The sequence below is a fragment of the Nerophis ophidion genome, linkage group LG08 (assembly GCF_033978795.1).
Source record: "Nerophis ophidion isolate RoL-2023_Sa linkage group LG08, RoL_Noph_v1.0, whole genome shotgun sequence".
NCBI classification, from domain to species: domain Eukaryota; kingdom Metazoa; phylum Chordata; class Actinopteri; order Syngnathiformes; family Syngnathidae; genus Nerophis; species Nerophis ophidion.
In genome coordinates, this window is record NC_084618.1 from 77,895,388 (window position 1) to 77,921,006 (window position 25,619).

The 25,619-nt window shown below is 41.5% G+C and overlaps 1 protein-coding gene across 3 annotated transcripts in view; it reads right to left on the reverse strand.

The window, feature by feature from the left end:
• The window catches only part of pald1a (phosphatase domain containing paladin 1a), a 400,383-nt gene that overhangs the window by 278,317 nt on the left and 96,447 nt on the right, over positions 1–25,619 (reverse strand). For all 3 annotated transcript variants that reach the window (XM_061909782.1, XM_061909781.1, XM_061909780.1), the window contains exons 8-18: positions 23,209–23,363; positions 23,031–23,127; positions 22,839–22,943; positions 21,100–21,195; positions 20,887–21,021; positions 16,144–16,260; positions 15,870–16,049; positions 15,612–15,809; positions 7,966–8,106; positions 7,830–7,901; positions 474–614 (exon numbers count right to left, since the gene is read on the reverse strand). In XM_061909782.1, coding sequence (XP_061765766.1) covers positions 474–614; positions 7,830–7,901; positions 7,966–8,106; positions 15,612–15,809; positions 15,870–16,049; positions 16,144–16,260; positions 20,887–21,021; positions 21,100–21,195; positions 22,839–22,943; positions 23,031–23,127; positions 23,209–23,363 — 1,437 coding nt within the window. The remainder of the gene's footprint in view (positions 1–473; positions 615–7,829; positions 7,902–7,965; positions 8,107–15,611; positions 15,810–15,869; positions 16,050–16,143; positions 16,261–20,886; positions 21,022–21,099; positions 21,196–22,838; positions 22,944–23,030; positions 23,128–23,208; positions 23,364–25,619) is intronic.

A 25,619-nucleotide genomic window follows, 5' to 3' on the forward strand; every position in this document is an offset into this window, starting at 1 on the left:
TTGAATAAGAAAATCTCATTTCAGTAGGTCTTTAAGTTTCTTACATAAGAAAACCCTGCATAGGTAATAATAGTGGAAAAACCTCGTTTGGAAATCACAAGGAATGGATTGCCATGGACTATTTGTACCTAAATGAAACAACAGTGGACACAGATACACATTATGAACCCTGCCACGGATATGAAGGAGGATTTCATTTCCTCTCCTGCTTCTTTTGGCTCATTCTCATGCAGAGCCTCAAAAGGAATTCCATTAAGTTACATCATAATCAATTTTTCCACGCTCCGCAGCCCGTTGCTTGCTGAGCGTGGCGCATTCCTCTCATTCATGCGCGCTGGCGCCCGAGCAGCAGCGCAGACTTGGAGGGGAGGAAAATAAGTTCCCGGACGCCCTCTACGGGGCGTTAGGTGCACGGGCGCTTATTGGATGGGAGGGGGCGCCGAACTGGGAGTGAGTGCCAGAGTGAGGCTGACCTGTCTGTACGTGCAGATGATGATCTCCCTCAAGTGGTAGTGCATGGGCGTCATGGTCTCCGAGACCAAGTCCAGGGCCATGTCCACTTCACGTTTCATCCGCTGGCCGTCGGGGATCAGGCGCACCAGCTGCATTACCACCTGTGCACAGAACATTTGTACACACCTGAGTATTAGGATCATTTTGGCTTCCTGTGCACTTAAGATGTGACTTTAAGGTTTTACTACTTACGTATAAAATACTACACGGTCTAGCTCCATCCTATCTTGCCGATTGTATTGTACCATATGTCCTGGCAAGAAATCTGCCTTCAAAGGACTCCGGCTTATTAGTGATTCCTAGAGCCCAATAAAAGTCTGCGGGCTATAGAGCGTTTTCCGTTCGGGCTCCAGTACTCTGGAATGCCCTCCCGGTAACAGTTCGAGATGCCACCTCAGTAGAAGCATTTAAGTCTCACCTTAAAACTCATTTGTATACTCCATCCATCCATCCATCATCTTCCGCTTAACCGAGGTCGTGTCGCGGGGGCAACAGCCTAAGCTGGGAAACCCAGACTTCCCTCTCCCCAGCCACTTCGTCTAGCTCTTCCCGGGGGATCCCGAGGCGTTCCCAGGCCAGCCGGGAGACATAGTCTTCCCAACGTGTCCTGGGTCTTCCCCGTGGCCTCCTACCAGTTGGACGTGCCCTAAACACCTCCCTAGGGAGGCGTTCGGGTGGCATCCTGACCAGATGCCCGAACCACCTCATCTGGCTCCTCTCGATGTGGAGGAGCAGCGGCTTTACTTTGAGTTCCTCCCGGATGGCAGAACTTCTCACCCTATCTCTAAGGGAGAGACCCAAACTCATTTGGGCCGCTTGTACCCGTGATCTTATCCTTTCGGTCATGACCCAAAGCTCATGACCATAGGTGAGGATGGGAACGTAGATCGACCGGTAAATTGAGAGCTTTGCCTTCCGGCTCAGCTCCTTCTTCACCACAACGGATCGATACAATGTCCGCATTACTGAAGACGCCGCACCGATCTGCTTGTCGATCTCACGATCCACTCTTCCCTCACTCGTGAACAAGACTCCTAGGTACTTGAACTCCTCCACTTGGGGCAGGGTCTCCTCCCCAACCCGGAGATGGCACTCCACCCTTTTCCGGGCGAGAACCATGGACTCGGACTTGGAGGTGCTGATTCTCATTCCGGTCGCTTCACACTCGGCTGCGAACCGATCCAGCCTTTAAATAGACTCCCTTTTTCGACCAGTTGATCTGCCGTTTATTTTCCTTTTCTTCTATGTCACACTCTCCCTTGTGGAGGGGGTCCGGTCCAATCCGGTGGCCATGTACTGCTTGCTGTGTATCGGCTGGGGACATCTCTGCGCTGCTGATCCGCCTCCGCTTGGGATGGTTTCCTGCTGGCTCCGCTGTGAACGGGACTCTCGCTGCTGTGTTGGATCCGCTTTGGACTGGACTCTCGCGACTGTGTTGGATCCATTATGGATTGAACTTTCACAGTATCATGTTAGACCCGTTCGACATCCATTGCTTTCCTCCTCTCCAAGGTTCTCATAGTCATCATTGTCACCGATGTCCCACTGGGTGTGAGTTTTCCTTGCCCTTATGTGGGCCTACCGAGGATGTCGTAGTGGTTCGTGTTGTGGTTTGAGCAGCCCTTTGAGACACTAGTGATTTAGGCCTATATAAGTAAACATTGATTGATTGATTGATTTTCCAATTTTGCTGTTGTATATTTCTCCAGAATAAAATGACACAAAAATACTGTAAATTACAGTGTGTAGGATTCTAAACAACAATGCTATTTCCTGGATGAACACACCACTTACACTACCATCACGCTTTCCTGCTATGATGACATCATTACTGAAAATGGCCTCCTGTACAGGTCCGAATAAGATCCCTGTGCGCCAGGGAAACAGCGATGTGACAGTCACGCATCCTTCAAAGGCTCAAGCCAGAGACAACGGGTTAAGGTTTCTGTGGCGACCACCTCCGCGTATCCAAGATACGAGCCTGGCTGCTGTGGGTGGACTGCCTCTCACAGCGTGGGGTTAAACTGCAAAGAGACACCACCCGTGGGCTTCCATTCGGGGCAGTCGGGGGCAAATGAATGGCTACAAAAAATGGAATAAACAATTGACCTACACTCATGATGAACATGAATGTCGTAAATTTAAACTTTTCATGTTTTTTTGGGGGGGTGCTTTTTTAATCGGATCTGTTTTACAATGTATTAATGACTGGAGATTTGGACCACTGCGCAAAGTTTCTCCATTGTCTTTCCAATGTGTGCTAGAACCCTTCTTTACTTTAATTTGTTATTTAATGCCAGATCACAATAGAAGTAATTTAGGGGTTAACTTACTGGGAAAAAAACTTGAAAAAAAAAAGGTATATATTGTTCTTTCATAAAACAACTCTTATTTGCAATAAAAATGTATGTCTGGATATCAATCAATCAATCAATGTTTACTTATATAGCCCTAAATCACTAGTGTCTCAAAGGGCTGCACAAACCACTACGACATCCTCGGTAGGCCCACATAAGGGCAAGGAAAACTCACACCCAGTGGGACGTCGGTGACAATGATGACTATGAGAACCTTGGAGAGGAGGAAAGCAATGGATGTCGAGCGGGTCTAACATGATACTGTGAAAGTTCAATCCATAATGGATCCAACACAGTCGCGAGAGTCCAGTCCAAAGCGGATCCAACACAGCAGCGAGAGTCCCGTTCATAGCGGAGCCAGCAGGAAACCATCCCAAGCGGAGGCTGATCAGCAGCGCAGAGATGTCCCCGGCCGATACACAGGCGAGCAGTACATGGCCACCGGATCGGACCGGACCCCATCCACAAGGGAGAGTGGGACATAGAAGAAAAAGAAAAGAAACGGCAGATCAACTGGTCTAAAAAGGGATTCTATTTAAAGGCTAGAGTATACAAATGAGTTTTAAGGTGAGACTTAAATGCTTCTACTGAGGTGGCATCTCGAACTGTTACCGGGAGGGCATTCCAGAGTACTGGAGCCCGAACGGAAAACGCTCTATAGCCCGCAGACTTTTTTTGGGCTTTGGGAATCACTAACAAGCCGGAGTCCTTTGAACGCAGATTTCTTGCCGGGACATATGGTACAATACAATCGGCAAGATAGGCTGGAGCTAGACCGTGTAGTATTTTATACGTAAGTAGTAAAACCTTAAAGTCACATCTTAAGTGCACAGGAAGCCAGTGCAGGTGAGCCAGTATAGGTATACATGTATGTATATATGTATATAAAGGTATATACAGTACAGGTATATATGTATGTATATATGTATATAAAGGTATATACAGTACAGGTATATATGTATGTATATATGTATATAAAGGTATATACAGTACAGGTATATATGTATGTATATATGTATATAAAGGTATATACAGTACAGGTATATATGTATGTATATATGTATATAAAGGTATATACAGTATAGGTATATATGTATGTATATATGTATATAAAGGTATATACAGTACAGGCGTAATGTGATCAAACTTTCTTGTTCTTGTCAAAAGTCTAGCAGCCGCATTTTGTACCAACTGTAATCTTTTAATGCTAGACATGGGGAGACCCGAAAATAATACGTTACAGTAATCGAGACGAGACGTAACAAACGCATGGATAATGATCTCAGCGTCTTTAGTGGACAGAATGGAGCGAATTTTAGCGATGTTACGGAGATGAAAGAAGGCCGTTTTAGTAACGCTTTTAATGTGTGCCTCAAAGGAGAGAGTTGGGTGGAAGATAACACCCAGATTCTTTACCGTGTCGCCTTGTTTAATTGTTTGGTTGTCAAATGTTAGAGTTGTATCATTAAATAGAGTTCGGTGTCTAGCAGGATAATCATTTTCATTATTTATCTGCAACTTGTATCACAATTGGAGGTGCGATCTCATTCATAAAATGACACGATTTTTTTGTGGATTTTTTTTTGGTCTTTCTATTAGGGGTGTCCCAAAACAAACGTTTAACTTCCGATAGTGAATTATATTTGTGAAGTGAATTATATTTATATAGCGCTTTTCTCTAGTGACTCAAAGCGCTTTACATAGTGAAACCCAATATCGAAGTTACATTTAAAGCAGTGTGGGTGGCACTGGGAGCAGGTGGGTAAAGTGTCTTGCCCAAGGACACAACGGCAGTGACAGGATGTCGGAAGCGGGAATACAATAATAACATAAGAGCTTGGCATATAGGCTGATGCTGACATTGATTCGATACAATATGAGAGAAAAGACCCTTGTATTATTTTTGTAATGTGGGGCGGTATAGCTCAGTTGGTAGAGTGGCCGTGCCAGCAACTTGAGGGTTCCAGGTTCCATTCCCGCTTCCGCCATCCTAGTCACTGCCGTTGTGTCCTTGGGCAAGACACTTTACCCACCTGCTCCCAGTGCCACCCACACTGGTTTAAATGTAACTTAGATATTGGGTTTCACTATGTAAAGCGCTTTGAGTCACTAGAGAAAAGCGCTATATAAATATAATTCACTTCACTTCACTTATAATAATAATAATTATAATAATAATAGTATTTTACTTCTTTATTTCTTTTTTTTTTCAACCAAAAATGCTTTGCTCTGATTAGGGCAGGGGTGTCCAAACTTTTTCCACTGAGGGCCGCACACTGAAAAATAAAAGCAAGCGGGGGCTATTTTCATCCATCCATCCATCCATTTTCTACCGCTTATTCCCTTTTGGGGTCGCGGGGGGCGCTGGCGCCTATCTCAGCTACAATCGGGCGGAAGGCGGGGTACACCCTGGACAAGTCGCCACCTCATCGCAGGGCTATTTTCATATTTTTTTATTTTAAAAACCAATGCAATAAGTGTATTAAAAAAATACATTTAGTCCTCCAATCAGTTATGATCCTGGGGACCCCAAAGGGTTTTGGTCCCCAAAAAATATTAAGAATGTCTCATTATTCAGAATTATTATTTTCATTATTATTCAAGTTTTAAATCTCTAGATCAGTGGTTCTCAAATGGGGGTACGCGTACCCCTGGGGGTACTTGAAGGTATGCCAAGAGGGTACTTGAGTTTTTTCAAACATATTCTAAATATATGAACAATTCAAAAATCTGTTATTGAATAATACTTCAACAAAATATGAATGTAAGTTCATAAACTGTGGAAAGAAATACAACAATGCAATATTCAGTGTTGACAGCTAGATTTTTTATGGACATGTTCCATAAATATTGATGTTAAAGATTTATTTTTTTGGTGAAGAAATGTTTAGAAATAAGTTGATGAATCCAGATGGATCTCTATTACAATCCCCAAAGAGGGCACTTTAAGTTGATGATTACTTCTATGTGTGGAAATCTTTATTTCTAATTGAATCATTTGTTAATTTTTCAAGAAGTTTTTAGTTATTTGTACATCTTTTTTCCAAATAGTTCAAGAAAGACCACTACAAATGAGCAATATTGTGCACTGTTATACAATTTAATAAATCAGACACTAATAGTGCTGTATTTTACTACTTTATCTCTTTTTTTCAACCAAAAATGCTTTGCTCTGATTAGGGGGTACTTGAATAAAAAAAATGTTCACAGGGGGTACATCACTGAAAAAAGTTTGAGAACCACTGCTCTACAACACGTCGTCACGTCTGCTTTTCCTCCATTCAAACAGCGTGTTGGTCCAGTCACGTAATCAATACTGCTTTTGCAGACACACATATGTGAATGCAAGGCATACTTGGTCAACAGCCATACAGGTCACACTGAGGGTGGCCGTAAAAACAACTTTAACACTGTTACAAATATGCGCCACATTGTGAACCCACACCAAACAAGAATGACAAACACATTTCGGTAGAACATCCGCACCGTAACACAACATAAACACAACAGAACAAATACCCAGAACCCCTTGCAGCACTAACTCTTCCAGGACGCTATAATATACACACCTTGCTACCAACGCCTCACCCACCCAAACCTCATCCCCCGAATTCGGAAGTCTCAAGTTTTTAGTTATTTTTCTATGTTTTTTTCTAAATAGTTCAAGAAAGACCACTAAAAATGAGCAATATTTTATACTGTTATACAATCTAATAAATCAGAAACTGATGACATAGTGCTGTATTTTACTTCTTTATCTCTCTTGTTCAACCAAAAATGTGGTTAAAACATTTGGTCCCTAAATAATATACTGAACATACGAGACAACTTTTCTTTTAATAGTAAGTAAACAAACAAAGACTCATAATTAGTCTGCTGTAACATATTGTCTCATTTATCATTGTATCATTTTGTCAACATTACGAGGGACAAACTGTAAAAATTGATTATTAACCTACTCGCTCATTTACTATTAATATCTGGTTATTTTTGGTTTTAACATATTCTATCTACACTTCTGTTCAAATATAATAATCACTTATTCTTCTGTTGTTTAATACATTACATTAGTTTTGGATGATACCACTAATTTGGGTATCGATCCAATACCAAGTATTTACAAGATCATACATTGGTCATAATTTAAGTCTTCATGTGTCCAGTGATGTATTTCCTGAGTTTAAAAGTAGCTAAAACCCTGAAGACTGTGGATGGATGTTAGCTGCTGGCTAGCTAGGTATGTTTTAAAGGGTGTTTCAGTGTTATAGCTTCACCTTTATCATTATTTTTAAGGCTAAAATGTGTCCATTGTCCCTTTTCTGTCTACACACTGTGTTTGCTTGTATCAAATCAACTTTATTTATAAAGCACATTTAAAATTTGTAAGTACTCTGTGCTTGTGCGCTGCCGAACATGCTACTCTGCTCGTAAAAACCAGCAATGTCACGACGTGACGACGCGCCCGCTAAAAAAAAATATGGCGAACCGGTAATTTTCAAACAGAGTATAGTACCATTTTTGCTTCATTAGTACCGCCTTCCGCCCGATTGTAGCTGAGATAGGCGCCAGCGCCCCCCCCACGAATAAGCGGTAGAAAATGGATGGATGGATGGATAGCACCGTGATATTATACTAGTATCGGTATACAGTACAACCCTAGTTGCCACTATTTGTTTAAAAGGTTTAAGCAAAATAGCTCGGTTGGTAGAGTGGCCGTGCCAGCAACTTGAGGGTTCCGGGTTCGATTCCCGCTTCCGTCATCCTAGTTACTGCCGTTGTGTCCTTGGGCAAGACACTTTACCCACCTGCTCCCAGTGCCACCCACACTGCTTTAAATGTAACTTAAATATTGGGTTTCACTATGTATAGCGCTTTGAGTCACTAGAGAAAAGAGCTATATAACTAAAAAGTCACTTCACTTCAAAATAAAACGATAAGCGCATGTGCATGGAAACGTACCTGAAACTCTCCTTTTGTATACTTGGCATCAGGGACGCTCACTATCTCGTCTTCTGTAAATTCTGGAAACCCCTGCAGGCGAGAAAATATCGTCATTTTAGTACAATTTGAGCGAGGGGTCAGTAGGGGGTCTTACGTTGAAGTGCCACAGAGTGAGCACAGAGACCACCATGGCGGTGGTGGTCCTTCCTTTGCCGTTGGAGCAGTTGAAGACGAAGGCCGAACACGAGTCCTCGGCCAGGGTGGTCTTCATTGCATCCAGCAGCTTGTCAAAATCCTGTTGGAGTACAATAATTAGTTATACATAGTCTAATACAGGGGTCACCAACACCAGGTCGCCCGTAAGGACCAGATGAGTCGCCCGCTGGCCTGTTCTAAAAATAGCTCAAATAGCAGCACTTACCAGTGAGCTACCTCTATTTTTTAAATTGTATTTATTTACTAGCAAGCTGGCCACTGCGCATGTTATTCAAGATGTTGGCGTCCTCTTGCAAGGTGGTGTTTTTTAATTTTCTAACAATACTTGTTCCTTTTTTAAAACGTGTGTGACAGAGAAAAATGCTTTAACGGTCATTATAATTATTTACAGTCATAGTGACATGTTATTCCAACCACTGTTCGGTGTTTTTTTATCAATAGTTTTAGTTCCTTGTTCATTTTTTTCCCCGCTGTTTCTTTCGCTAAATTAGTGCAATTTGAATGTATATCCGCATTAAAGTATAATTCTCAGGCCTTTTTCTATGAATTGTTTTAGAATGGGGCGGCAAAGCTCGTTTTTTAGAGTGGCCGTGCCAGAAACTTGAGGGTTCCAGGTTCGATTCCTGCTTCCGCTATCCTAGTCACTGCCGTTGTGTCCTTGGGCAAGACACTTTACTCACCTGCTCCCAGTGCCACCCACGTTGCTTTAAATGTAACTTAGATATTGGTTTCACTATGTAAAGAGCTTTGAGTCACTAGAGAAAAGCGCTATATAAATATAATTCACAGCAAGCTGGTCGACATTTTTAATTCTAAGAGAGACAAAACTCAAATAGAATTTGAAAATCCAAGAAAATATTTTAAAACTTGGTCTTCACTTGTTTGAATAAATATTTTTATTTTTTTTTACTTTGCTTCTTATAACTTTCAGAAAGACAATTTTAGAGAAAAAACAACCTTAAAAAGGATTTTAGGATTTTTAGACACATACATTTTTACCTTTTAAATTCCTTCCTCTTCTTTCCTGTCAATTTAAATCAATGTTCAAGTAAATTTTTTTTTTTTATTGTAAAGAATAATAAATATTTCAATTTAATTCTTCATTTTAGCTTTTGTTTTTTCGATGAAAAATATTTGTGAAATATTTCTTCAAATTTATGATTAGAATTCAAAAAAATTATTCTGGCAAATCTAGAAAATCTCTAGAATCAAATTTAAATCTTATTTCAAAGTCTTTTGAATTTCTTTTAAAATGTTTGTACTGGAAAGTCTAGAAGAAATAATGATTCGTCTTTTTTAGAAATATAGCTTGGTCCAATTTGTTATGTTTTCTAACAAAGTGCAGATTGGATTTTAACCTATTTAAAACATGTCATCAAAATTCTAAAATTAATCTTAATCAGGAAAAATTAGTAATGATGTTCCATAAATTCTTTTTTTTATTTTTTCAAAAAGATTCGAATTAGTTAGTTTTTGTCTTCTTTTTTTTTTTGGTTGAATTTTGAATTTTAAAGAGTCAAAATTGAAGATGAACTATGTTTCAAAATTTTATTTTCAGTTTTTCATGTTTTCTCCTCTTTTAAACCTCTTTTAAACCTCTTTATTCTCTACAGAAAACCTTCCGTAAAAGGAAGAAAAAAATACGAGTGAATGACAGACAGAAATACCCATTTTTTATATATATATATATATATATATTTTTTTTTTATTAAAGGTAAATAGAGCAAATTGGCTATTTCTGGCAATTTATTTAAGTGTGTATCAAACTGGTAGCCCTTTGTATTAATCAGTACCCAAAAAGTAGCTCTTGGTTTCACAAAGGTTGGTGACCCCTGCTGTAATACAAAGTAATAATAATGTAACCTTTCATACTTTAATATTTTTTGTGTGTAATCCACCTTACAAATGTTCTGATGCAGGCCTTGTTTATTAATTTGCAAACAATAAACAAACAACAAGCTGTGTACATCCTTGCACAAAATGTATTTTATTCAAATGGGGAGTTCTTTGGGGGTTCGCCCACTAACAATGACAGAATTATTATTTTTATGTATTTAATTTTGCATTGATTGGTTGAAAGATAAACAAGATGCGTGCCTGCAACCTTGTACTCCGCGAACGGACAATCTACGCAGTGTAAAAAAATAAAATAAAAATATAACAAAAATTATTCTGTACCGTTTTCAACAAGTGTTGACAACAGATAAAACAATGACGTCAGCCGAGACATTTTAGGGAGGAGAAGAAGGTCGTCTGTATCAACAATAATTTTATTGAGCAAAACTGACTACTGTCGGCCTGAACGATCGGCCTAAAATGCTCGGTGGCCTTGTGGTTAGAGTGTTCGCCCAGAGATCGGTAGGTCGTGAGTTCAAACCCTGGCCGAGTCATACCGAAGTCTAATAAATGGGAGCCGTTACTTCCCTGCTTGGCACTCAGCATCAAGGGTTAGAATTGGGGGTTAAATCACCAAAAAGATTCCCGAGCGCGGCCACTGCTGCTGCTCACTGCTCACCTCACCTCCCAGGGAATGAACAAGGGGATGGGTCAAGTGCAGAGGACGAATTTCACCACACCTAGCGTGTGTGTGTGTGTGTGAGTGTGTGTGTGAGACGATCATTGGTACTTTAACTTTGAACTTAACTTTACTGTTTAACTAAAATACCACAACGGAGACTGTTGAACAACTTAAGCTGTACATCAAGCAAGAATGGGAAAGAATTCCACCTGAAAAGCATAAAAAAATTGGTCTCCTCCGTTCCCAAATGTTTACTGAGTGTTGTTAAAAGGAAAGGCCACGTAACACAGTGGTAAAAATGCCCCTGTGCCAACTTTTTTGCAATGTCTGGCTGCCATTAAATTCTAAGTTGATGATTATTTGCAGGACAAAAATAAGTTTGAACATTAAATATCTTGATTTTGCAGTCTATTCAATTGAATATAAGTTGAAAAGGATTTGCAAATCATTGTATTCTGTTTTTATTTACAAATTACACAACATTTTCACTGGTTTTGTAAACATTTACAAATGTCCCTTTATGACATTCGAAACAAAAATTGCATCTGTGTACAATTTTCGGGGTCTTTCCTTAAGCAATTTTTAAACATGTAAATAAATAAATAAATAAATGGGTTGTACTTGTATAGCGCTTTTCTACCTTCAAGGTACTCAAAGCGCTTTGACACTACTTCCACATTCACACACACATTCACACACTGATGGAGGGAGCTGCCATGCAAGGCGCCAACCAGCACCCATCAGGAGCAAGGGTGAAGTGTCTTGCTTAGGACACAACGGACGTGATGACGTTGGTACTAGGTGGAATTTGAACCAGGGACCCTCGGGTTGCGCACGGCCACTCTCCCACTGCGCCACGCCGTCCCTAATATATATACATGAACACACACACACAAGCATATATATATATATATATATATATATATATACATACACATATATATATATATATATATATATATACATACACATATATATACACACACATATATATATATACACACACACACACATATACATATATATATATATACACACATATATATATATCTATATACACACACACATATACACATACATTCATATATATACACATGAACACACACACACATATACACATATATATATATATATATATATATATACACAAACATACATACACATATATACACACGTGTGCGTACATATATATACACATACATATACACATACATTCATATATGTACATGAACACACACACATACATATACATATATATATATATATATATATATATATATATATATATAAATGCAATACAAAAATTTAAGTCCTGAAAAGTGTCTAAAAAAAATGATCATTTGACAGTCCTAATAATAATTTATCTTGCAGTGTACCAAAAGGTTTAGTACTGCAACCAAAATTGTTCAATCTCTGTATAAACGAGTCATGTAAAGTTATTAAGGACTTAAAAGTTAGCAGTATTTACAACTGCATTTTGTTCAAGGGAGGGCAAAAAATAAATAATACAAGAGAAGAAATGAATAAATTAAAGAAATGGTTTGACAAAAACAGACTCTTTAAATTGAATAAACTAAATTAATGCTATTTGGTAACAGTAGGACAGAAAGTCAAAGACAGCATAGACATTTAAAGGGTCAAAGAAATGACATTTCAAGATCTAATAAAAGATGGTAAAATGAACTAAAGATTTCATATGACCACAGGAAATGAACAAACAAATGTGTTTTTGTGATTATTTGGAATCTATGAGATGGAAAAGCAGTGTTAAATAAGCTCTGCTTTGTACCGACTTATTTTCGGACATTCTGTAATGACAAAGTGAATTATTTGACGTACCATATAGTAACTACGCATTTAGAAAATAAATCAAAACCATAACCACACCCATAAGAAATGAACATATAGGAAGACTGTAAAAAAAACATTTGCATAAATAAAGAAAAAGCACTGCAATAGGTTCAAAAATGTTTTGTCCTTATGTCTATGGCAAAAGTCCCAAGTAAAGCAATGGCTAGTTTGTTTTCTTAGGCTTCGGCTTAAAAGGGATCCGCTATCTAATATTGTCAAAACATGCACTGTGGTGGGGTTTGTTTTCCCAGAATGCAAAGAAAGTTGACGGGACACCTTTCTTTTTTATCTAAAAAAAAAGTGAAAACTAAAGGCGCGCACAAGGCGGAGAAGAAACTTGGCTAAAAAAAACAAAAACTACCACAAAGGCAAAAAAACTTAGGACATGAAAAACTCTCTAACTGTGATTTGAATAAACAAAACTGACGTGCAGAGCATGAGGCATGAACTATGGTATGAAGAGAATGAACAGAGCACGGAACAACAACAATGACGCCAGGCCGACTGCCTGGCAACTACAAGCTTAAATGCCTACTGAAACCTACTACTAGCAACCACGCAGTCTGATAGTTTATATATCAATGATGAAATATTAACATTGCAACACATGCCAATACGGACGGTTTGGTTTACTAAATTACAATTTTAAATTTCCCGCAGAGTTTCTTGTTGAAAACGTCGCGGAATGATGACGTGTGTTTGTGACGTCTCGGGTTGTAGCGGACATATTAGCCCAGCACCACTCACGGCTAAAAGTCGTCTCTTTTCATCGCGCAATTACACAGTAATTTGGACATCTGTGTTGCTGAATCTTTTGCAATTTGTTCAATTAATAATGGAGACGTCAAAGAAGAATGCTGTTGGTGGAAAGCGGTGGATTGCAACTGCCTTTAGCACCGAGACACAGCCGGTGTTTCTTTGTTTGTTGTGAAGCTTTAACACAGAGCGGTCAAGCGAACATGATTCTCCACGTCAACCAGCAAGTTTTTGGATGGGAAAATTGTGATATTAAGTCGGCTCTTACCGGAGATTTGAGTGGATTACATGACCTCATCCTGCAGCTCAAAAAGGCAGCTGTGATCTTGGCTCCTGGGCTTCTCTCAATGACACTAGCATTCACCGCAGCCATCTGACTTTCAGGTATGACTTTACAATCTCACTAAAATACTATTACACAATAAGCAGATATGGGATTTTCAAGAATTATCCTAGTAAATGTGTCTTATTACATCTGAAACTCTCCCACTGCCGCCACCCTTTTTTTTTTTTAAGTGCTCCACTCTAACTTTCCTCATCCACGAAGCTTTCATTTTCGCTCAAATTAATAGGGAAATCGTCGCTTTCTCGGTCCGAATTGCTCTTACTGCTGGTGGCTCACATTACAAACACTGTGAGAATGTTAGGAGCCCTCACACCAGTGACGTCACGCGCACATCGTCTGCTACTTCCAGTAAAGGCAGGGCTTTTTTATTAGCGACCAAACGTTGCGAACTTTATCGTCGATGTTCTCTACTAAATCCTTTCGGCAAAAACATGGCAATATCGCGAAATGATTAAGTATGACACATAGAATGGACCTGCTATCCCCGTTTGAATAAGAAAATCGCATTTCAGTAGGCCTTTAAATAATAGTGACGTGATTAACACATGTGCGTGAGTCCTAAACAAATCAGGTGCGCGAGTCCAAATGAATCCGTCATGGTGACAAAACAAACTAGAGTGCACAATGAGTCCAAAACCAAACAGACCGTGACCACAAAACATGACAAATACACTGCAAAAAGTCAGTGATCAAAAACAAGAATTAAAAATACAAAAATTTGATTTATTTTATTTGAACTAAGCAAATTTATCTTCCAATAGAACAAGAAAAATTGGCTTGTCAAGACTTTCCAAATCAAGTAAAATTAGCTAACCTCAATGAACCCAAAAATACCTTCAAATAAGTATATTCTCACTAATAACTGTTCTACTATATGACTACATTTTTTCTATTGTTTCATTGAAAATAAAACAGCAAAGTCCATTTGGCTGTCATCTGTTTTAATATGAGACACAATTAAATGGGTTGTACTTGTATAGCGCTTTTCTACCTTCAAGGTACTCAAAGCGCTTTGACACTACTTCCACATTTACCCATTCACACACACATTCACACACTGATGGAGGGAGCTGCCATGGAAGGCGCCAACCAGCACCCATCAGGAGCAAGGGTGAAGTGTCTTGCTCAGGACACAACGGACGTGACGAGGTTGGTACTAGGTGGGATTTGAACCAGTGACCCTCGGGTTGCGCACGGCCACTCTCCCACTGCGCCACGCCGTGTCAAAGTCTTTTTTTTTCATGCTTGAAATAAGAAATTATTACTTTAAAAAAGCAGTTTTATACTTGTGAATATTGATGACACAGCTTTGCAACAGTTTCAAGCAGGTTTTACTCAATATACAGTAGGTCATCAAATCTCAGCAACAAGCTGTAATATCTTACTGAGATCATTTAGGACCAAAACCCTTAAAACAAGTAAAACACTAACATAAAATCTGCTTAGTGAGAATAATTATCTTATCAGACAGAAAATAAGCAAATATCACCCTTATTTGAGGTATTTCATCTTATTTAGAATTTAGTTTTTGCAGTGTACATCCATCCATCCATCCATTTTCTACCGCTTATTCCCTTTCGGGTCGCGGGGGGCGCTGGCGCCTATCTCAGCTACAATCGGGCGGAAGGCGGGGTACACCCTGGACAAGTCGCCACCTCATCGCAGGGCCAACACAGATAGACAGACAACATTCACACACTAGGGCCAATTTAGTGTTGCCAATCAACCTATCCCCAGGTGCATGTCTTTGGAAGTGGGAGGGGCCTATCCCCAGGTGCATGTCTTTGGAGGTGGGAGGGGCCTATCCCCAGGTGCATGTCTTTGGAGGTGGGAGGGGCCTATTCCCAGGTGCATGTCTTTGGAAGTGGGAGGAAGCCGGAGTACCCGGAGGGAACCCACGCATTCACGGGGAGAACATGCAAACTCCACACAGAAAGATCCCGAGCCTGGATTTGAACCCAGGACTGCAGGACCTTGGTATTGTGAGGCAGACGCACTAACCCCTCTGCCACCGTGAAGCCCTGCAGTGTACATAGTATCAAGAAATCAAGTATGACATTTCCTCTACCACCACTAGAGGGAGCACCATGCAACGTGGTCCATGAATCCTTACCTCCTCACTGGGGGCGTGGCAGTCTGGCAAAGGGATGCGCTTGTAGATGAGACCCTGCGTGGAGTTTTTGTGCTGTGTGAAGATCTCCTGCACCGTCAAGATGCTTTTGAACATCTTCATCTGCTTCTCCTGCTCCAGCGTCACCTCCAACCACTTCTGGGACCGCAGGACCTCGTCCTTAAGGGAGCACTCAAGTTTCTGAAAGACGGTGAGAGTGAGACGGTTGGAAGACGACGGCGAGAATTGTCTTCCTTTCACCTCGATGACATGCGGGTCTGAAGACGGGATGGGAATGTGCTGATCCAAGCGCGACGGTTCCCTTTGCGTGAAGATCTGGCCGTTGCCTTCGAGGACCAGCTCCTCCTGGAGGTTGACCCACAACACGTGGCTATGCTTCCTCTTTGCATCCGTCAGGTGGGCCAAAACAGCTCCTGTAGCCTGTCGGCGGCAAGGAATAAACATGATGCCTCTCCCCTTAGGACCTGTTAGTTGGGATTTACAGAGATCTTCGAAGGGAGAAAGTGCACGGAACCTCTGACGTCGGCTGCGCCATTCCGTAAACGGGCATCTTGGGCACCCGCCTGAAGTTGACCGCCTTCATCTCCTTCACCGTGCTGAGGACATCGGGGGCCAAGTATTCGTTGGCCACCTGCACAGATCGAATGCATGCATGCTTCGGTTCAACATTCAGTCTTCTTAATAATATCAGTTGCAGATTTACTCTCAGAATCCAAATTCCAGGTGAATGTTCGTTTCAACAGTCCCCTCTTTTAATGTTTGCAAGCACAACTCCTATTGCTACACGCGTACAAAATCAGCAAAATAGTACAAACCCCGTTTCCATATGAGTTGGGAAATTGTGTTGGATGTAAATAAACTGAATACGATTTGCAAATCCTTTTTGACCCATATTCAGTTGAATATCAATCAATCAATGTTTACTTATATAGGCCTAAATCACTAGTGTCTCAAAGGGCTGCACAAACCACCACGACATCCTCGGTAGGCCCACATAAGGGCAAGGAAAACTCACACCCAGTGGGACATCGGTGACAATGATGACTATGAGAACCTTGGAGAGGAGGAAAGCAATGGATGTCGAGCGGGTCTAACATGATACTGTGAAAGTTCAATCCACAATGGATCCAACACAGTCGCGAGAGTCCAGTCCAAAGCGGATCCAACACAGCAGCGAGAGTCCCGTTCACAGCGGAGCCAGCAGGAAACCATCCCAAGCGGAGGGCGGATCAGCAGCGCAGAGATGTCCCCAGCTGATACACAGGCGAGCAGTACATGGCCACCGGATCGGATCGGACCGGACCCCCTCCACAAGGGAGAGTGGGACATAGAAGGAAAAAGAAAAGAAACGGCAGATCAACTGGTCTAAAAAGGGAGTCTATGCTACAAAGACAACATATTTGATGTTCCAACTGATAAACATTTTTTTTCTGTGCAAATAATCATTAACTTTACGATTTGATGCCAGCAACACGTGACAAAGAAGTTGGGAAAGGTGGCAATAAATACTGATAAAGTTGAGGAATGCTCATCAAACACTTATTTGGAACATCCTACAGGTGTGCAGGCTAATTGGGAACAGGTGGGTTCTGTCACGCCAAATTTCTTCCCCCGACAAAAACTTTCCCCCCGGAAGACATTTGGCGTTAATGCTTGAAGGACCCCAATGAGGGTGGAAGGACCTTAAACAGCCCACACAGCTGCCTGTTTTAAAAGCATTATAATTGGCTTGATTGTCATTGTTGAAAAATAACGGTGAGGAAAAAATATTAGCATTCCAGCATGCTAACCTTTCAATCTATTTTTGCTTCGCTAATTTTGCAGCTGTAACCCTTAAGAGTCATATAACTTGGTATTGTTCCGCTCTCATTGGGGTCCTTCAGGCATTGGAAGGGCTTCCGGGGGGAAGTTTTTTGTAGGGGGAAGAAATTTGGCGTGACAGTTCCATGATTGAGCATAAAAACAGCTTCCCAAAAAATGCTCAGTCTTTCACAAGAAAGGATGGGGCGAGGTACACCCCTTTGTCCACAACTGCGTGAGCAAATAGTCAAACAGTTTAAGAACAACCTTTCTCAAAGTGCAATTGCAAGAAATTTAGGGATTTCAACATCTACGCTCCATAATATCATCAAAAGGTTCAGAGAATCTGGAGAAATCACTCCACGTAAGCGGCATGGCGGGAAACTAACATTGAATGACCGTGACCTTCGATCCCTCAGACGGCACTGTATCAAAAACCGACATCAATCTCTAAAGGATATCACCACATGGGCTCAGGAACACTTCAGAAAACCACTGTCACTAAATACAGTTTGTCGCTACATCTGTAAGTGCAAGTTAAAGCTCTACTATGAAAAACGAAAGCCATTTATCAACAACATCCAGAAACTCCTCAGCTTCTCTGGGCCCGAGATAATCGAAGATGGACTGATGCAAAGTGGAAACGTGTTCTGTGGTCTGACGAGTCCGCATTTCAAATTGTTTTTGGAAATATTCGACATCGTGTCATCCGGACCAAAGGAGAAGCGAACCATCCAGACTGTTATCGACGCAAAGTTGAAAAGCCAGCATGTGTGATGGTATGGGGGTGCATTAGTGCCCAAGGCATGGGTAACTTACACATCTGTGAAGGCACCATTAATGCTGAAAGGTACATACAGGTTTTGGAACAACATATGCTGCCATCTAAGCGCCGTCTTTTTCATGGACGCCCCTGCTTATTTCAGCAAGACAATGCCAAGGACATCGAAAATGTGTGGCGCATTATGAAGCGTAAAATAGGACAGCGGAGACCCCGGACTGTTGAACGACTGAAGCTCTACATAAAACAAGAATGGGAAAGAATTCAACTTTCGAAGCTTCAACAATTAAGTTTCCTCAGTTCCCAAATGTTTATTGAGTGTTGTTAAAAGAAAAGGTGATGTAACACAGTGGTGAACATGCCCTTCCCCAACTACTTTGGCACGTGTTGCAGCCATAATTATTATTTGCAGAAAAAAATAACAAAGTGCATGAGTTTGAACATCAAACATCTTGTCTTTGTAGTGCATTCAACTGAATATGGCTTGAAAAGGTTATGCAAATCATTGTATTCGGTTTTTACTTACCTCTAACACAATTTCGCAATAATCAAGTTGTATTTGTACAAGAAAAATATAGTAATTTTACAAGAATAAAAGTTATACTTGGATAAAGTGGTATTACAAGCCCAAAAAATCGTAATGTTCTTTGGATAAATGTGGAATATTATGTGTTAATTTATGGGAATACAGTTATTGCTCTATCGAGATAAATAAGTGAAACAAAAAATGATGTCCCAATTAGGGTTGCCTTGATAGGTACGGGAACCAAAATGTGTGTCCATACTTTCAAAATAAAGGGGACCACAAAAAAAATTATACAAATATTGGCAAAAAAGATCACAATTACCAATACATAACACAGAAATCCCCTGTTTATTAATTCCAAAATATTGAAATTAACTGATCTGGTACAGGGCTTCACGGTGGAAGAGGGGTTAGTGCATCTGGCTCTGGGTTCAAATCCAGGCTCGGGATCTTTCTGTGTGGAGTTTGCATGTTCTCCCCGTGAGTGCGTGGGTTCCCTCCGGGTACTCCGGCTTCCTCCCACTTCCAAAGACATGCACCTGGGGATAGGTTGATTGGCAACACTAAATTGGCCCTAGTGTGTGAATGTTGTCTGTCTATCTGTGTTGGCCCTGTGATGAGGTGGCGACTTGTCCAGGGTGTACCCCGCCTTCCGCCCGATTGTAGCTGAGATAGGCGCCAGCGCCCCCCGCGACCCCAAAAAGGGAATAAGCGGTAGAAAATGGATGGATGGATGGATGGATAACATTTTTTAAATAGGTTAAAATCCACTTTGAAATAAGATTTAAATTTGATTTCTACAGATTTTCTAGATTTGCCAGAACATTTTTTTTTTAATTTTAATCATAATAAGTTTGAAGAAATATTTCACAAATAAAATGAAGAATTAAATTAAAATTTATTTATTATTCTTTACAATGAATAAAAAAATTACTTGAACATTGATTTAAATTTTCAGGAAAGAAGAGGAAAGAATTTAAAATGTAAAAAGGTATATGTGTTTAAAAATCCTAAAATCATTTTTAAGGTTGTATTTTTTTTCTAAAATTGTCTTTCTGAAAGTTATAAGAAGAAAAGTAAAAAAATAAATGAATTTATTTAAACAAGTGAAGACCAAGTCTTTAAAATATTTTCTTGGATTTTCAGATTCTATTTGAGTTTTGTCTCTCTTAGAATTAAAAATGTCGAGCAAAGCGAGACCAGCTTGCTAGTAAATAAATACCATCCATCCATCCATCTTCTTCCGCTTATCCGAGGTCGGGTCGCGGGGGCAGCAGCCTAAGCAGGGAAACCCAGACTTCCCTCTCCCCAGCCACTTCGTCTAGCTCTTCCCGGGGGATCCCGAGGCGTTCCCAGGCCAGCCGGGAGACATAGTCTTCCCAACGTGTCCTGGGTCTTCCCCGTGGCCTCCTACCGGTAAATAAATACAATTTAAAAAATAGAGGCAGCTCACTGGTAAGTGCTGCTATTTGAGCTATTTTTAGAACAGGCCAGCGGGCCACTCATCTGGTCCTTACAGGCTATTGGTGACCCCTGCCATAAATGATGTAGAAATTATCATCTCATTGAAATAGCGTCAACAAATCATTAAAAAAAGTCAATACTCCGACGGAATCTCGAATGTGAGCAGCAAAACTTGTGACTGTGCTCAAAAATTACGATTTTTGAGGCTCAATGTGTTTGGCAGAGACAGAGTCATGAAAGGACTTCATACTTCCCTAACCAGGATCCAATGTACAAAAAATAAAATGACAATTCAAAGACATGCACCTGGGGATAGGTTGATTGGCAACACTAAATTGGCCCTAGTGTGTGAATGTGAGTGTGAATGTTGTCTATCTATCTGTGTTGGCCCTGCGATGAAGTGGTGACTTGTCCAGGGTGTACCCCGCCTTCCGCCTGATTGTAGCTGAGATAGGCGCCAGCGCCCCCCGCGACCCCAAAAGGGAATAAGCGGTAGAAAATGGATGGATGGATGATCTGGTACATTTTTAACCTGCATAAATCATGTAAAAAGCTAATAAAAACGGACAACAGCATTTCCCAACACAAAGAAGCGAAATACAATCTCAGGAATAAATTAAACCTTGTCAAGGCGAGATTGTTTTCCCGTGGTGCAAACGTAATGACACAATGACATGAATACTTGCCAAGACACGGGCTCCTCTGGTGACCAGCTGGGGAGGCGCAGAGAGCTCAGAAAGGTCCATACGGGCCAGGAGGCGGTACAGCCAAGTGTGGCAGCACATCCACTGGCTGAAGTTGGACACGAAGGCGAGGGGATACTGCGAGGAGTGCCAAGGACTTGAGCAGCTGATAGAAAAGACTTTATCGGTGATGATTTGTCCTCTGTCGCCACCCACCTGCTCGTGGAGGTACGCGTTAAACACGATCAAGTAGAAGTAGCGCTCCAAGCTCTGTCTGGTTCTGTTGAGGAAGTAGTCTTTGGTGCTGTTTCCCTGCAAGTCAACAGAAAAGAAAAAAACTTTTATGAGACCGATACAGCTCTAATTTAATATTATTTATCGCAAGTTGAATCCAGTCTCAGCGACCCCACAATAGTGTATTAGAAGTGTATCAATGTTGCAATTGAGACAGTTTAAAGGCCCGGGGCGGTATAGCTCGGTTGGTAGAGTGGCCGTGCCAGCAACTTGGGGGTTGCAGGTTCGATTCCCACTTCCGCCATCCTAGTCACTGCCGTTGTGTCCTTGGGCAAGACACTTTACCCACCTGCTCCCAGTGCCACCCACACTGCTTTAAATGTAACTTAGATATTGGGTTTCACTATGTTAAGCGCTTTGAGTCACTAGAGAAAAGCGCTATATAAATATAATTCACTTCACTTCACGGAGCCCTGCTGGGAACACAGAAATGTGTGTGTTTGTAGCTTTAATCCTAATTATTTGTGTTTCCGACAGAGGAAATATTGTGCATTTATTCACTTTTTACATATACACTGCAACTCTGCACTTGTCCAATGCAATAGATCAGGGGTGCCCACACTTTTTCTGCAGGCGAGCTACTTTTCAATTGACCAACTCGAGGGGATCTACCTCATTTATATATATCATTTATATTTATTTATTTATGAAAGAGACATTTTTGTAAACAAGTTAAATGTGTTTAATGATAATACAAGCATGTGTAACACATATAGATGTCTTTCTTTCACGGAGACAAAAATATAAGTTGGTGTATTACCTGATTCTGATGACTTGCATTGATTGGAATCAGACAGTAATGATGATAACGCCCACATTTTCAAATAGAGGAGAAAAAAAGTTGTCCTTCCTGTACAATACCACATGAAAGTGGTTGGTTTTTGGCATCTAATTCATCCAGCTTCCATACACTTTACAAGAAAAACATTGGCGGCAAATTCCGTAGCTTGCTTGATTGACATTCATGGCACCCGAGGGTCTTGTGAGATGACGCTGGCTGCTGCCAGTTCATTATTATGAAAAAATGACAGAGAGGAAGGCGAGAAACACTTTTTGTTTCAACAGACTTTCGCGCCGTCCCTTCCGTCAAAACTCCAAAGGCCGACTGCACATTTCCTATCTTCACAATAAAAGCCCTGCTTCATGCTGCCTGCGCTAACAAAATAAGAGTCTCATCACTTGTGCACGCCAGCTTTCTGAGGGATCACTTGTGCACGCCAGTTTTCCGAAACTCTGTATTTAGTTAGCGCAGGCAGCATGAAGCAGGGCTTTTATTGTGAAGATAGGAAATGTGCAGTCGGCCTTTAGAGTTTTGACGGAAGGTATGGCGCGAGAGTCTGTTGAAATAAAAAGTGTTTCTCGCCTTCCTCTCGGTCATATTTTCATAATAATGATCTTGCAGCAGCCAGCGTCATCTCACAAGACCCTCCGGTACCGTGAATGTCATTTAAGTGACGTCTTGGTGAAGATTGATGATCACTCATTTTTAGGTCTATTTTTTTTAAAAGCCTGGCTGGAGATGGACTGACACACCCCCCGCGGTCGACTGGTAGCTCGCCATCGACGTAATGGGCACCCCTGCACTACACCATGCCGCCCCCAATCATTGGTACTTTAACTTTATTACTGCAAACACTTGATTTCCTCCCAAAAGCACCAACCTGAATTTGGTAATCATCTCCAATCCCCTCCAGCTTGCTTTTGTTCTCATATATTGCTTCTTTAATGTTGTGCATTTCTGAGCACAGCGCTATAGCCCGGTCCACCTGGTCCACAGTAGGGGAGAAAAACACACTGAGTCTTTTGCACAGCTGGACAAGTGTAACAAATTATAAAGACTTTCATGGACTCACCTCCTCCATGACTTGCTGTCCGTTAGGCAGCCTGGCGATAAGAGACTGGATGAGGCGGAAAACTGGTTTGGGATCCTGAGATGCAGAGTCTTCAAGTCTGCAAAAAAAAAAAAAAAAAAGATTGTGTCACCTGTTTCCTATGATGTTTTGATTATGATAACCCAGCGTGCGCTCTCACTGAGGTGGCGGGCAGCGGTCACCCTTGAGTCGGTTCATGACCAGCGTGCCCAGGATCATGGCCAGGTTGGTGCGGCCGACGCCCACCTGGCAACTGAAGAGCAGAGCTGGCAGCTGCCGCGTGGCATCCTGTCCCAGAGACAAGCTGGGGCTCTCCTGCGATTTTAAAATTTGAATTTGAGATCGAAAACAAAAAAACGCCTCAGTGTTAAAGATGCACGGATAGGCAATTATATCATCCGCAATCACATCACCAAAGTCGTCAACCACCCGCCGTCCACCCGAACCGACATTTTATCAGGACCGTACACGCCCGCCAACCGCCCGCTGAAATACATCAGAGGTCGGCCGCCTTTACCAATCACAGAGCTATTTAAACCTGTTTCACAGAGTAATGAAGACAATTGGAGCCGCTAACGTTCTCGCGACTATCCAATAGCGTCATCCTGATAACAAGAATATGGGCGTGCTGTGAAGCCATTGCCTTAGACACCTTCAAAAACATGTACTAACCGACTATTAGTCCGGCAACATGTTGTGTGCAGCTTCCGCAATCACACATACAAGATTGAAAGGCATACTGGGTGACACAGAGTACACTGATGGTTGTGATACAAACAACTTTAACACTTACTAATATGCGCCACGCTGTGAAGCCACACCCAACAACAGTAACACAACATAAACGCAACACAACAAATACCCATAATCCTTTGTATCCGTGACACTGCTGATAATATTTTACACCCCCGCGCCCCCAACTCCGCCGACCTTATGAGGGTACCCATAATACAAAGGATTCTGGGTATTTGTTGTGCTGCGTTTATGTTGTGTTACTGTGAGGATGTTCTCCCGAAGTGTGTTTGTCGTTCTTAATTGGTGTGGCTTCACAGCGTGGCGCATATTACTAAGTGTTCAAAGTGTTTATATCACAACCATTAGTGTACTCTGTGTCACCCAGTATGCCTTGCAGTCGTGTGCGTGTTGCCGCGGAAGCCACACACAACATGTTGCTGGACTGACAAGTAGATCGTACATGTTGTAGTAGGCGAAAAAGCCAATGGCTTCACAGCACGCCCTAATACTTATTATCTGGGTGACTACCGGTAGTCATTCCGGAGAATAATAGCGTCTCTTATTGTCTTCTTCGCTTTATGACACGGGTCTTAAATGGCACTTTGATTGGCAAAGGATACCGATCACAGAACCATGCATATCAAATATTCCTGGATGGTTCAACCGCCACCCGCCCGAATCTAATTAAAATCTATTTTTTCGTCGCGTCAACCACCCGACCTGCGGTTTATCCGCGGACTCCGCGGATGAGACCGCAAACCGCGCATCTCTACTCACAATATTGTCTGAATGCTAAAAACGTTATGACAGACCGCCCCAGAAAACGGAACGGAATTATAACATTTTTTTTACTGAATGAGACATCCAGAATGTACATGAAAATAAAGAATGTGTAACTATGAAAGGTCAAACATATGAATGTCACACCCCCTCTCCATCGACCTTTTTTACAAATCAAGCAAAACGCAACAAAAATGCAACAAACACAGTGAAATATGAACGCGAGGAGTAAAAACAAAAAAAACACCTACAATCTGATATATCACTAAGTTTAAGAACTTTGTTGCAAAAATATCCTTCCGCGTCTGTCTCTGACACCCGCATTTCAGGCTGGCCGCTCTGGTAACTCTGTGGAAACGCTCCCCACCCACACGCCTCGTCTGAGCTGCTGTGACTTGAATTGCCATAGTAACTAATTAGATTACCATAGTAAATAATTAGATTACCATAGTAACTACTAGGGGTGTAACGGTACACAAAAATTTCGGTTCGGTACGTACCTCGGTTTAGAGGTCACAGTTCGGTTAATTTTCGGTACGGTAAGAAAACAACAAAATATACATTTTTGTGTTATTTATTTACCAAATTTGTAAACAATGGCATAACATACATACTACTTACGTATAAAATACTACACGGTCTAGCTCCATCTTATCTTGCCGATTGTATTGTACCGTATGTCCCGGCAAGAAATCTGCGTTCAAAGGATTCCGGCTTATTAGTGATTCCCAAAGCCCAAAAAAAGTCTGCGGGCTATAGAGCATTTTCCGTTCGGGCTCCAGTACTCTGGATCTGCGCTGCTGGTCCGCCTACGCTTGGGATGGTTTCCTGCTGGCTCCGCTGTGAACGGGACTCTCGCTGCTGTGTCTTGGAACCTCTTTGGACTGGAATCTCGCCACTGTGTTGTATCCATTGTGGATTGAACTTTCACAGTATCCTGTTAGACCCGCTCGACATCCATTGCTTTCCTCCTCTCCAAGGTTCTCATAGTCATCATTGTCACCAATGTCCCACTGGGTGTGAGTTTTCCTTTCCTTGCCCTTATGTGGGCCTACC